This window comes from Neomonachus schauinslandi, chromosome 10 (genome assembly GCF_002201575.2).
Source record: "Neomonachus schauinslandi chromosome 10, ASM220157v2, whole genome shotgun sequence".
NCBI lineage: Eukaryota > Metazoa > Chordata > Mammalia > Carnivora > Phocidae > Neomonachus > Neomonachus schauinslandi.
Window position 1 is genome coordinate 95,935,469 of NC_058412.1, and position 13,155 is coordinate 95,948,623.

Sequence of the window (13,155 nt, forward strand, 5' to 3'; positions counted from 1 at the left end):
GTCAGACCAAGTTGGTGTATGTGGCTAATATAGGAATCTCACACAGTCAGGTTTTCTGTCTCATCCAATGTGAAAGGCAGATATAATGGTTCCAGTCTCCAAACCTCAGCCAATAAGCAACAAGGTTCAAACGCTCATTGCCAGTAGTTAAAAACATAAACATAATGTTTAATATTCTTTTTCTCATGTGTAGAATGAGAGGTTAAACTAATGTCTAAGATTCCTTCCTGTAATTTCATAATTGTAGATATTATTTGTAAAAATTGCAATGACTCTGGATAAACCATTTAGAATAATTAGGCCAGCACATCACAATTTTTTGGTGGGGTGGCAATTTCCATGTGGTCCAACTAGTGTTTAGAGGCTATTATCTGTAAACAGCATTAAAAAGACATAAATTTAAATCACCACAGTACTTTTCCTCTTTCCCTTCCCTTACCCACTACACTTCTTGAAGGAATTGTCTTGATACCTGCACTTCATCATATTTACTGCTACCCTTCACAGTTTGGCTTCCTTCCTGTAGCAGACACGATCACTTTCCCCGCTCAGTCCCTTTGGGCCTTAGCATTTAGCGTATGCCAGCCTCTGCATCTCTTCACCTGAGTTTTCTCTGGTTGGCCAAATTCAGTATGTTGAACATGTGCCAGGTCAAAGTGCTGGGAGACTTAATGCCATCCAGGACTAACTATCCATCATGAATCAATGTCTGGTTGTAATTGGCATATAAATACCCTAGATCCCTCACACCTCAGGTAAGACAACTCTGGGGCCTGTGTTCTACACCAGTTCTCAGAGATTCCCAGTGGAACTGAGTCCCCGTTATCCACATTGACAACTTGTTCTATCATGCACTTTTCCTTCCTGCTTTCCCTTCGCTGTTTCAATTCCCCCACTCTCTTACCGGTATTTTCTAGACTCATTCCTTAAATAAACAACTTGCATTTAAACTCTTATCCCAGGGACTACTCCTGGGGACCCAAACTGATATATGTGGCCTCTTCCACAGTGTTAAGGTGGCTTCTTCAATTTAACCAAGGATTTCATCTCTAAAACCAGTGGCCTTGCTTGCCCCATTTTTTCTTTCATCTCCCTTCCTTTCACAGCTCTGGATTCTCCTTCCATATCTCTAGAAGTCCAGGTTCTGTCTTCTCTCCTGGCTCCTGTTTTACCCCTTCATGCCCAAAGTTCTCTAGGATTTTGTCCTATGACCTCCTCTCTCCTGTTTCTCTCAACGCTCTTCCTTGGCAGTGCTATCTGCTGCTGTGGCATGATGGAGGTGTGGATTCTTGTGCATTTGACTTTCAGTTCCTTGACCACCTTCACCTCTATTTGACCTTGGTAACTAACTTCCATGGGTGTTACCATTATCTGGAGGTACACAGGACTTGGAGACTTAAGCTTCAACATCCCAGTCACTAACCATAGCTTTCTCTTTCGGTTCTCTCGTTCTTAGTCCCAATTTATCTTCTCTTCTAGTTTATTGATTTTCCATTTTTTGAAAACTCAAGTTCTCTCTCTCCCAACCCCCACCACCCTCACTTGAGTGCTGTTTAAGAAAATGACTTGGTTGGTGCTACTGTAAATCCATTCTCTTACACTTGGCCTCTCAGTACTGTCCAGAAGTCAACTTTTGTCCTTTGTCATCATCCCCTCCCTTCCCATTAACAGTGTACAAAATGTTATCTCCCTTGAAGCCCCCACCCCATCACCCCTTCTTTCACTGGAAGTGTTGACCTTGTCTCCTTCACTTTTGAAATAATTGTGACTCCTCAGTGGGTTTTCTTCCCATATCCTCCACTGAGACTTTCGCACTGAACTTCATCTGCCCACTCCTCTCTTTTAGCTCAGAGAGAGATTTCCCTTTTCCTAATCAGGCTAATCCTTTTGCTTTTCAATAAAACCTAGCTAACCAAGAGATGAATGAAAATGAAGAATTTATGATTGAAGAAATTCTGGTGAAAGGACTTGTGATGAAATAACAAACAATTTTAATGTAGAACAAATACAAGCAATACTGTAAACCATGGTTATATGCAGAAGGTTAATATTTACTTAAAACTTGATGTAAAAATAATGATGCACATTGCATTGTGGGCATAGGGGAGGCCAGAGGAACTGTTACAAGGCTAATGTCCCCACTTTGTTAAGCATGGACTTCACTAAATTCACTAAAGTTGAAATATGTAATGAAATAATTAAACATGTCATTAAATATGTATTATCTATCTACCATTTACATGTAAAATAATCACAAACTCCTCACTCAATACCATCACAATTTTTTTTTTTTTAATTTTAGGGAGACCTATTATGAAACAATATGTCTGTGTGACTAATTTGTCTTAAGCTTAACAATGTCATCAATTTTTTTCAGTTTCCTTTCTGTTAAATTCTGTAATAATTAATAGTTTAAAATTTAAAGTAGTGTATACAATATAATCCCAGTTTTATAAAACAATATATCTGACTACCTTTCTTCTCTCTATATGTATTCTTACAGAAATATCTGCAATAAAATTTACCTAATGCTGGTAATGGTTATTTCTGAGTAATGAGCTTTGAGGTAATAAAAAAAAACCAAAAAATTCTTTCTTCCAGTGTTTTTTTTTTTGCTACTTGATATTAAAAAAACAATGAGGATGTGTAATTTTGACAAAAATAAGTTATTATATTTTTCATATGCTTAGGGATTCTTATGTCAACTTATTAACTTGATGATTTCCACTCATGGCATTCACAAGGGCTGTAATGTGTAAGAATACTGTGGCTTTCACTGAGAGGTTTGCCATCCCCCCAGTCAAAGAATTCACATATTTTGTTTGCTTGTTTGTGTATCTCAAGAGGGAAGATGCTCAATTGTCTAAGAAATCTGATACCAACAAAAATTAGATCATTCATTCAACAACTACTCATTGTAAGCTTAGTTTATCATGTTTTATCCCATCATGTTTACATAGAAAGCAAGACTGCTGATGTCATTACCCTCAGCTTCTATTAAAACACTGGAACAGTGAAAACCAAGTATCCCAGGTCAAAATAATTTTTTTCTAATGCCATTACGACACTTGGCACATGTTTGAAATCTAAATTGTTATTTTCCTGTTCTTGATGTCTCCAAATAAATGGTTCTATATGTCTCTCATCTTTCTTTGAACTCTTTCTACTTCAATACAGAGTGAGCATTAAGTGAATTTATTTAGGCAAATTTAGGAGAATTAGATGTTCATGAATCAGTGCCAAATTTAAAGTTATAAAGAGCAACCCTAGCATCCCACAGTTTTCATGTTCTTGTCAACTTTCTAATGGAGAAACTATCAACATCCTGTAACATTACTGAGTCTATTTCATTTGTGTCAGAAAATTAAGAGTTTGTGCCCATGTTTGACTTTCAATCTAAGAGTTTGTTATATTCAATTATTCTCACCAGAGGAGCTCAGCATGTCACAACCTTCTCTGAAAAGTCATGGTCAATTTGTTTTAGGGACAAAAGCAATTTGTCAAGAGAGTTTACTGCTTTTTATATATACCTCATGTAGAAGCCACTCACTAATATGGAATCATGACATTTAGGGTGGAAGTGTTAATTCAAATGTAATTTCTTGATTCCCTAACCATTAGTGGAATGTAGTCAGTTAATGGACTTCAGCTATAATATATTATACATAGATACATTTTATATATATAAGTTAATATAATATATATAATATAATAGCTATAATATAAACATAAAAATAAATATATCTTGTATATATATTATATATATATATTCATATAAAGAAGGTGAAAGTAAAACTCCTGCTTTTGAACTGTCCTGTGATTATTTGAATCTCAAATAATAATGCACAAATTCAATTCAGGGTTTCTTTTTGAAATGATGAATCTGAGCTCAAATGTAGAATGAAGCCACGGCTCTAGTGGGTGGAAAAAGTGTGAACTTCAGGTTTCATGTTTTATTTTTAAAACCTGACTTCTTTGAGCAGTTACAGCCAAATATATAATTATTGCAAACTTAACTATAGCATCACTCCCTGATGTGCTATAACATTATGATCTACAGCTAATAAGATCTTTTGAAAGAGACATTGAATTTTAGATATTCATTCATTTGAGAAAAAGTGTAATTTTTCTCCTTCTTTTGTATTTTGATCAAGTTTTAACTGTAGGCTTTATTTTTTTCTGTTCAAAGAGCTAATCTGTTCTATTACTGATAACTTCTAAGTTGGGAATTTTAGGGAAACACAGGAGTCTGCCTGACATTGACTTGCTGCTTGTTACCTACTTCTATGTCCTAGCTAATTTGTGACCTATAAATAAATGGATGCTACAGGGGTAATTTTTTGAAAACTAATTCTTCAAGTGCCTTTTCTCCGAGCTAATGGCCAAACAGTCACCTTGTGATCCAAGTTTATTTATCAGTCAAGAAGCACATAATGAGTCCCTATTATGAGTAGGGCAAATTGGTTGCCAGTGGGACAAGAGTGTTTAATGGATTTTATAGTCTTCCTGGAGAAGAAAAATCACAAAGACCCGAAAAGTTGGCTTACATTATGAGGTGAAAATATAGGAGTTTTCCTAAGTCTTTTAAAAATTATTGTTCTTGTGATCTGGTTTGGTTTGGTTGTAAGGTTTACAGAGTCACTCCAGCAACTTGAGAAAATGGCTATTTATTGACAGTATATTTGTTTGGGTAATGCTGGTTCTAAAGATAAAGTCTCATATCTCAGTGTCATAATGTAATAGCAGTTTAATTTCTCACTCATAAAGTTCTTCTAAATCAAGAATCAGGGACATGGGGTCCTTTCATCTTGTGACTCCACCATCTTTTGCATTTGGATTCCAAAGTTACTGTTCTCAATCACATCAAGCCTCAGAAGAAAAAAGAGGGTGGAGAATCAACCTATGGGGAGTTTTTATGCATCAAGCAAGGAAGAAGTACACTTCACTTCTGCTTATATTACATTGGCTAGAATCATCATATGGTCATATTTATCTGCAAGACAGGGTGGGAAATGTGGGCTTGCTGTGACCCACGGAGAAGAGGAAAATAGTTTGTTGATTAACTTCACCTTCTGTCACAGATGTCTTTTGCTGGGAAGTGGAACTGGAAAGTTATTAGGAACTCGGATAAAAAGTCTGCATCTCCCATGCTCCCATGGCCTGGATGGGCTCTTTCATGGCAACTAGACCCCATTCTCCTCTCTATAGCAACTAGTGAATCAAATTTCCTAAGGAAGCCAGTATGATTGGTTGAGATAATCACCATGATCTATAATGAATTAAATTCACTGAATTATTTGAGCCAGGCCCTCTCATGGACCATGGTCAACTCATGGATGGGTTCCCATTGGGCAAAGTGCTTATTCCTCACTCAATCAGTTGTTACTCCTGAAAAAGTACAACTTACAACTGCCTTCTTGAGTAAAAAACAATATATAGCCAGGCCATCACCTTATTATTATTACTGCTACCAATAATAGGTTTTTTATTCTATACACTTGCTACTGTGTCCAGAACCTTACATGCACTATATTATTTATATTTCCTAGCCACTATATTTTAAACATGAGCCTCTGAGAGATTTCATAAACTAGACAAGTTTCCAGTACTGTATAATTCTAAATCCCATTATTTTTACTTTTGAATGTGGCTGTTTCTAGCTTTCTTCAGTCACAAGAAGGGCACTGGATATAGTGAGTGCTGTGACAAATGTGACTGGTGCCAAGAAAAAAGAACAGTTTCAATGCAATGGAAGTCCCAAAGAGACAGAGAATGTTCTGGTGTAGGTCAATCAGAGAAGACTTGAGGGAAGAGTTTGGATTTGACCTAAGGCATACTGTATTAAATTGGGGTCCAAAAGGAATTCATAGCATTCATGTTGGGGAAGTAGAGTTCTGGGCTATTTACCTTTGCCTACCATGGTAGTAGGTCTTGGAGTTTCAGAAAAACTGTTCCTTAAGGGCTTCTTAGAAATCATTTTGGAAATAATTAGGATCAAATCTATATTGTTTTGTTTCTCCCTCTAAACCATGTTAATCTTGATCTAGAGAAGTATGGGGCAGAGGGTAGAGAACTACTTCTTTGGACTGACAACCGATGAATGATGAAAGGAGAGTGAAATTATAGAATCTGGATTCAATATTGTTGGGATATTAAGACACCACTAAAAGGGTGAAAATAAATATTCAAAATAAATATATCTGAGAAAAGATTCCTATCCATAATAGCTAAAGAACTCCTACAAACCAAAAATTAAGACAGGCAATCCAAACAAAACAAAACAAAACAAAACAAAAAAGCCTTTTTCAGGGCAAAAGACCTGAACAAATAATGACTAAAAAAGGATTCCTGAACCACCAAAAAACATATGAAGAGATATTCAGCTTCAGTTGATCATCAGGGAAATGCAAATTAAAATCACAATGAGATACCATCACCATTACATAGCCACCAAAATAACTAAAAGGAAAAAGGTATAAAAAGTCAAATGCTGGTGAGAATGTGGAACAATCAGAACCTTCACATGCTACTGGGTTGTCTTTGGCAGGCAGAATTCTGAGATGGCCCCCAAGATATCTGCTCCCTTATGTACATGCCCTGTATAATCCCTTCCCCTTGACTGTGGAGCCAGTATTGTGGAGATGATGGATTTCATCCCTTGATTAGATTACATTATATTGCAGAGGTGAAGAGATTTATCAAATGTAGTTAAGGTCCCAAATCGGCTTACCTGAATTAATCAAAAGAGTTATCCTGGGTGGGCCTGACTTAATCAGGTTAACCTAAGCTGGGACTTAGCCCTTCCTGAAAGAAGGGTGAAAGTGTGAGGTTTATGGAAAGGGTCATGTGTTAGGTCATGAGGGTAGCTTCCACGAGCTGAGTGGAGCCAGCAAAAAATGAAGACTCCAGGTCTGCAACGACAAGGAGCTGAATTCTTCTAAAAACTTGAATATGCTTGGAAGCAGATTTCCCCTTGGTTGTGCCTCTAGATGAGGACATAGCTGGCCAATATATTGATTTCAACCTGTGAGCCCTTGAGCAATAGACCCAACTGGAATGTGCCAGACTCCTTATCCATGAACACTATTAAATAATGAATTTGTATGGTTTTAAGTCACAGAGGCTGTAGTAATTTGTTACACAGCAATAGAAAATTGGTACAGTCTCTTAAAGTTGAATGTGTGTATGCCCTTTGACACGACAATTCTACTCCTAGGGATTTCCCAACAGAGAGGCATACATATATTCACCAAAATATATACACAATATCCACAGAAGCTATATTCATCATAGCCTAAAACCAAAAACTACCCAAATGAGCAAGAGTGGGAACTTAGGAGATGTGAATAATACTTTATTTATTTTTTATTTTTTATTTTTCTTAAAGATTTTATTTATTTATCTGAGAGAGAGAATGGGAGACAGAGAGCATGAGAGGGGGAGGATCAGAGGGAGAAGCAGACTCCCCACCGAGCAGGGAGCCCGATGTGGGACTCGATCCCGGGACTCCAGGATCATGACCTGAGCCGAAGGCAGTTGCTTAACCAACTGAGCCACCCAGGTGCCCCAATAATACTTTATTTCTTGATTTGGATGCTAGTTATACATGTGTGCCCATGTTGTGAAAGTTTATTAAGCTCTATTCTTTCCTAAATTATACTTCAATAAAATTAAAAGAAATTTAATTTTAAAATTAAATTCAGTTAAAATTAAAATTAGACATTCAATTAAAATTAAAAGAAATTTACTCTTTCATTATATAACAGCACAATTATTATTAGATTTCTAAAAAAATTAATGCTAAGCGAAATAAGTCAATCAGAGAAAGACAATTATCATATGATCTCACTGATATGTGGAATTTGAGAAACAAGACAGAGAATCATAGGGGAAGAAAGGAAAAAATAAAACAAGATGAAACCAGAAAGGGAGAAAAACCATAAGAGACTCCTAATTTCAGGAAACAAACTGAGGGTTGCTGGAATGGAGGTGGGTGAGAGAGATGGGGTGGCTGGGTGATGGACACTGGGGAGGGTATGTGCTATGGTGAGTGCTATGAATTGTGTAATACTGATGAATCACAGACCTGTACCCCTGAAACAAATAATACATTCTATGTTAATTAAAAAAATAAAAAAAATAATGATCACACATATAAAAGTAGTCACATGATTTTCCTAACCTTAGTCCTACATGGATAAAAAAACAAAATTTATCGTAGTAAAACAAAAACACTTAATTGTCAATTGTTTGGATTTTTACCTAAATTCTTACTTGATTTTTGACCAACCTTCAACATATCGCTTTAATAAGTAGTTTTTGTGTTTTTTTTTCACAAGGGATTTAAAATTAGTAATGTATGGGGAATTTTAAGGCACTCTTTCGAATAACACCTCTGATGTTATTGTAAACTCACTTACTCTCTTAGACATATATACCTTTTTTGATGAACATATGTCTTTGGGCCAGGTCATGATAAAATAGGAAACTTTAGTCTCAACACACCTGTCTGACAGTAAAGTTATAGGTAGCTTTACTCCACTTCAGGGAGGAAATAATTGTTTGGTCATGGCCTTGCAAGAGTTTGGCAAAATAATCAACAAATATTCATTTAATATCTCATATACAGACCACCGTGCTAAATATGGGGCTATATTCTTCCGACATGGTATATTGTTTCTACTCTTGGAAGATTTACAATCTACCTGAAGAGGTACATACTCATACACATTAGTTAATGACCTAGGCACACATAGGTGTTGGATACAGAAAAAAAGTAAAAAGAAAGGAAGGAAAGGAAAAAACAGAATCTAAAGTGGTGCCCCAAGAGTGGAGTTCTTGGCTGTCAGAGAAGGCTTCCCAGAGGCAGCTTGGTAGATTAACAAAATTATTTTCCACAAAGCAAATTTGGTTTTAAATTTGAGTTTTTCCCTTTCCAAATATAAGCTTAACCACTTGGAACTTTAAGTTTTTCATCTGAGAATGAGGACTGTTGGCAACAATTTCTACCTCACAGGTTTGTGAGGTTAGATGAGATAATTCAGTAAAATAGCAGGTTCCCCTGGTCTGCATAGCTGATCCTTCTTTTGGATGAATAAATAGCCACCAAGGATCTTTGGTGTCTGACACAGAGCATTGGAGAGGATGGGGCAGTAGGGACTTGGTAGATACACTAAGTGTTAGAGAGGGGAGGGAAAAGGAGGCATTATGGGTTTAAAATGAAAAAATGAGTAACAAAAGTACAGCACAGCATGATGAAAACAAGACAGGACAGTGTTTGGGAAACCTAGAGGAACAGATAAAACAAAGGATGTTTCTTTACAGGCTGGCAAACCCAGTAACAGGCTGGCTTTGGTAAGGAAACCTATCATCCTTGAATATTTAATAGCTTTCAAGTGGACAAAGGATACTTATACCCATATTTACTTACATGTATGAAATGACTAGAAGACAAATGATGAAATGTACTAGCTTTTGTTGTGTAGGCTTTGCTTTTTTGTCCCACAGGAATTTAGAGAAGGGAAAGCACACTGTGGTCCATAGTGTCAGGGAAGGTACGAGCTCAGACTTGAAGGATGCATAGAACAAGAATCCAAGGAAATGAAAGAGAGTTCATTCTACACAGGTGTGGCATCATGCAAAGATTCATCAGACAGAAGCATTCCGCCATAGACTGATTTTTTACTTAACTATGTATCAGAACAAAAATCATTTGGATAAGAGATGCTACTTTTGAGGGGTTATACAGAGGTGAGGAGAGGTGGCAAGGCAAAAACTCATTTTTCCTAGATAGAAATTACATGTTTGAGGCTGATTCAAAACCAGTGGGCTCCTCTTGAAGAAAGAGTGGGAGTGAAAGAGGCTTAGGTATCTGACTTTACCCCAAAGTATGAGTTCCCTAAGATTTTATGGTAAGTATATCAAAATTATCCAGATTCATTTATGATGAGATTGTCCCTACACCTCCTTTCTCAAACTTCACCATCAAAACTATAAAACCCCCATTAACTGTTCACCTCTATACACAAAGAGTGACCCTCTTGGAGAATTAGTAAGTTAAGCCATTATCTGTCTTAGCTACACCTGGATTTGCTTAAGTTGCTAAGATCCTAAAGGGCATATTTTCCAAAAAGTAAGTAAAAAGATAGTAATGTCTGCCTTCGCTATGAAAAGGTGCATGGTATAGGGAGAGAAGAACAGGATTTCTGCATCAATGCAGAACCTTTACGCTCAAAAACTAAAGATCCTGATGCCACATCCCTTTTCAGCATACCTCAAAGCCCAACACATCCTTCAGAGCACTTAGCATGTTTGGTATGTACCAAGAGGTAAATAGCATAAGTTTATCTCTGAAAGATCTGGATTTAAATCCAGATCTGGTTGTGTCTTTTTTCCCCCCCTTGGGCCCTGATCTGAACCAATTTCCTTATCAGTGCCATGTGCTTAATAACAATAGTAGCTTCCTCAGAGTTGTTGAGAATATTAAATAAGAATATTTGTAAGGACTCCAGAACACAAGGGTGCCCTATTTTTGTCAGGTAATAATAATCAATATTACAATCACTGTTATATTTATGGCTCCTGGGTCCTGAGTCTTGCCAAGTTAGGGGGGTGGGGTGAGAAGGAAGGAGGGTCTGCTTGTTTATTGTGCTGGTGGCACTCTTGAAACAGCCCCAGACTCGGCGAGAACGACAGCGGGCTGCTCCCTCAGCTGGCATCTTCTCTCCCCTGCTCCACCCACGTTTCCCGGGAGCAACAAGTTCCCTACTGCAAGACCCGCCCGCGCGCCACTGGTGCCTCCTCCCAGACCTCTGACTTACTCTCTTTGAATCCCACCTGGGGTCGAAATCGCAGCTGCCAACGCCCTACGGAGGAGGGAGAGGCGGCCGCATGTGAGGGAGCCCTCGCGGCGCCTGGGAGGGAGGCGGGAAGCGTGGGAAGTCGGGACAGAGGGGCTGATAGGAGACCTAGTTCGCGCTGCCCTTGAGAGGCAAAAGCAACAGACGAAAGCACCCGCCGCTCATCTTCAGCCTCTCTCCTGGGATCAGGAGGGAGGGGAGAGATCCCCGAATCCCACAGACCTCCACTCAGCCCTCTGGTTGCCAAATAGCATCCCTAAGTCCTCCAGGCTCCCCTCGCCCGGTTTCTCCTTGCACCCTCACTCCACCCCACCCTTCGCCAGGTCCCCTAAGGACACTTGCGATTTCTAACAAGATATTTTGCAAGAAGGACAAGTAAGTAAGCCAAGGCTCCCACCCAGCACTCTCCTCTCTGCTGCTCTCCCAGAATGGATACCCTGGAGTCGCCAAAGGAGTCCCACGGCATCCTAGGTTGGGAGCCTTATCTAGCTGCCCGAACAGTTGAACTCTGACAACTTCTTGGAATGGGGATCCCTGCGCCCTCGTGGGGAAAGCCAAGCTGGCCGCCCACACACGGGGAGAGACACCCCGATTTATCCATAGGGAACTCCTCTCAAAATCTACCTTTCCAGCTTCTACAGCTGTGAGTTGAGAATCAGAGAGCTAACTAAGGAGTACGCTTCGGGGGCGGGCGCTCGTGGGCAGGGGTGAGGGCGAGAAGTTCCACCCCGATTTTGGAAAGAAAACCCAGTTCATGTCTCCAAGTCTCCTGCAGCCAGGGAACTGTTGTTCCTGGAAAAGAGCAGGGACCGAAGTCACCGGGAGGGAAGTCCTCCTAGCGCGGGATCCGAAAAGCACGGAGGTGAATTGCAATGTCCAAGCTTTTAGCCTTGTCCGTCGGAAACTACTCTTTCTCCAGGAGATGGGGGCGGGGGATACATCCCTGGCAAAGACTGCCAACGTCAAGCCCAGATGTTCAGCGCTTCATTCCTCCATCCCCACGCAGCCTTGAGAACTTGGTACCTCGGACAGCAGCCCGGGCGCAAGGCATTGTTAGAAAGGTGTTACCTTGTTTTCGCGACCAAGTCAAAGAGCAATAAATTATTTTTATGACCTTACTAGTACAATTTGAAGGACATTTTAATTACATAACCCGTGAAAGATCACCGGAGGCAATGTCGTGTTAAAGAGCCCATGGCAGAATATCTGCATCGCATGAGAAAGAAAACTTGCAAATCTGCAATGAGATTGCGCAGGGCTGCCCCCGTTTTGAAACAACATGCGAAATGCAAGGGAGATCTTACCTTTCGGACTCCAAAGCCGTGTTCTGCTGCAACTTGGCGAGCTTCTTCCTCTCCTCCTTTATGCAACTCCACAAGAAAATGATTCGTGAAGACCGGTCTCTCGGCAGATGCAAAAACCATGACACAGAAGAGGAGCCCCGCGGCCGCCTTCCACTGGGAGACACAGCCACCTTTCATCTTTTTCTGGGAGTGAAAAGTGGTGCTAAGAGGCGCGCAGGCTGGTGGAGCGGGCGACTCGGAGGAAAGGTGTAAATAAAAAAATATATGTAGTTTTTTTGTTTGTTTTAAAAAAAAATCTTTGTGTTGGGAAAAAGACTGATTAGGGGCTCGGAAAGCAGCAAATCAATGTGTGTTCTCCTCCAGCATCTGGCTGGCGGGGAAACCGTGTAGTCAGGCTCTCTGGCAGAGGTGCGAATGTGGGGTGCTGTGTGTATCTGAGCGAAAGAACGAGTGTATGTCTGTGCTTGAGGCTAAATCTGCATTTTCAGCTCCTCCTCGGCTCCAATTCCACTGGGACCGGAGGAGAGCACCAGCCTGGGTGACGTGCGCCCGCCAGCAGCCAATGAAGGCCGGAGATGCGGCGGGCCCCGCCCTGGACCGCCCCGGGCCCGCCTCTGCCCGCCCCCGGCCCCGGCCGGTCCGCCTCCGCCGACGGGGGGCGCCGCGCGGCGAGCCCGCGCCCCCGCCCCTTTCAGAACCCTGGAGAGCTCCTCCATCTCTCCACCCAGGCCCGCCTTGCTCCCAGGAAAATCCCCCCGGCTGTAAGCTGGTCGGCGGCGCCGGAGTGATGTCATTGTTTGTGGAAATCTGTAAGGCTCTGGAAAGGGAATTACGGCATGTGCTGCTCTCTGAGGCCCGGAGGGGAGCTGGGGCACCGGCCTCTCCCTATTCCTCCCCCCTGCTTATTTTCCGCTGCAAAACAACTCTCTCTCTCCCTCACTCTCTCAAGGCATACTTGCCTCTCTTTCTCTCAATAACAAAGCAAATATTAA

General features: G+C 40.5%; 1 protein-coding gene across 2 annotated transcripts in view; it reads right to left on the reverse strand.

Moving 5' to 3' along the window:
* PCSK2 (proprotein convertase subtilisin/kexin type 2) overlaps positions 1-12,697 on the reverse strand; it is a 282,294-nt gene extending 269,597 nt beyond the window's left edge. The window contains exon 1 of one of the 2 annotated variants that reach the window (XM_044918692.1): positions 12,164-12,697. In XM_044918692.1, the coding sequence (XP_044774627.1) occupies positions 12,164-12,340 (177 nt within the window). In that variant the 5' untranslated portion in view covers positions 12,341-12,697. The remainder of the gene's footprint in view (positions 1-12,163) is intronic. The other variant, XM_044918693.1, reaches the window with a different exon arrangement.
* Between the last annotated feature and the right edge of the window lie 458 nt (positions 12,698-13,155).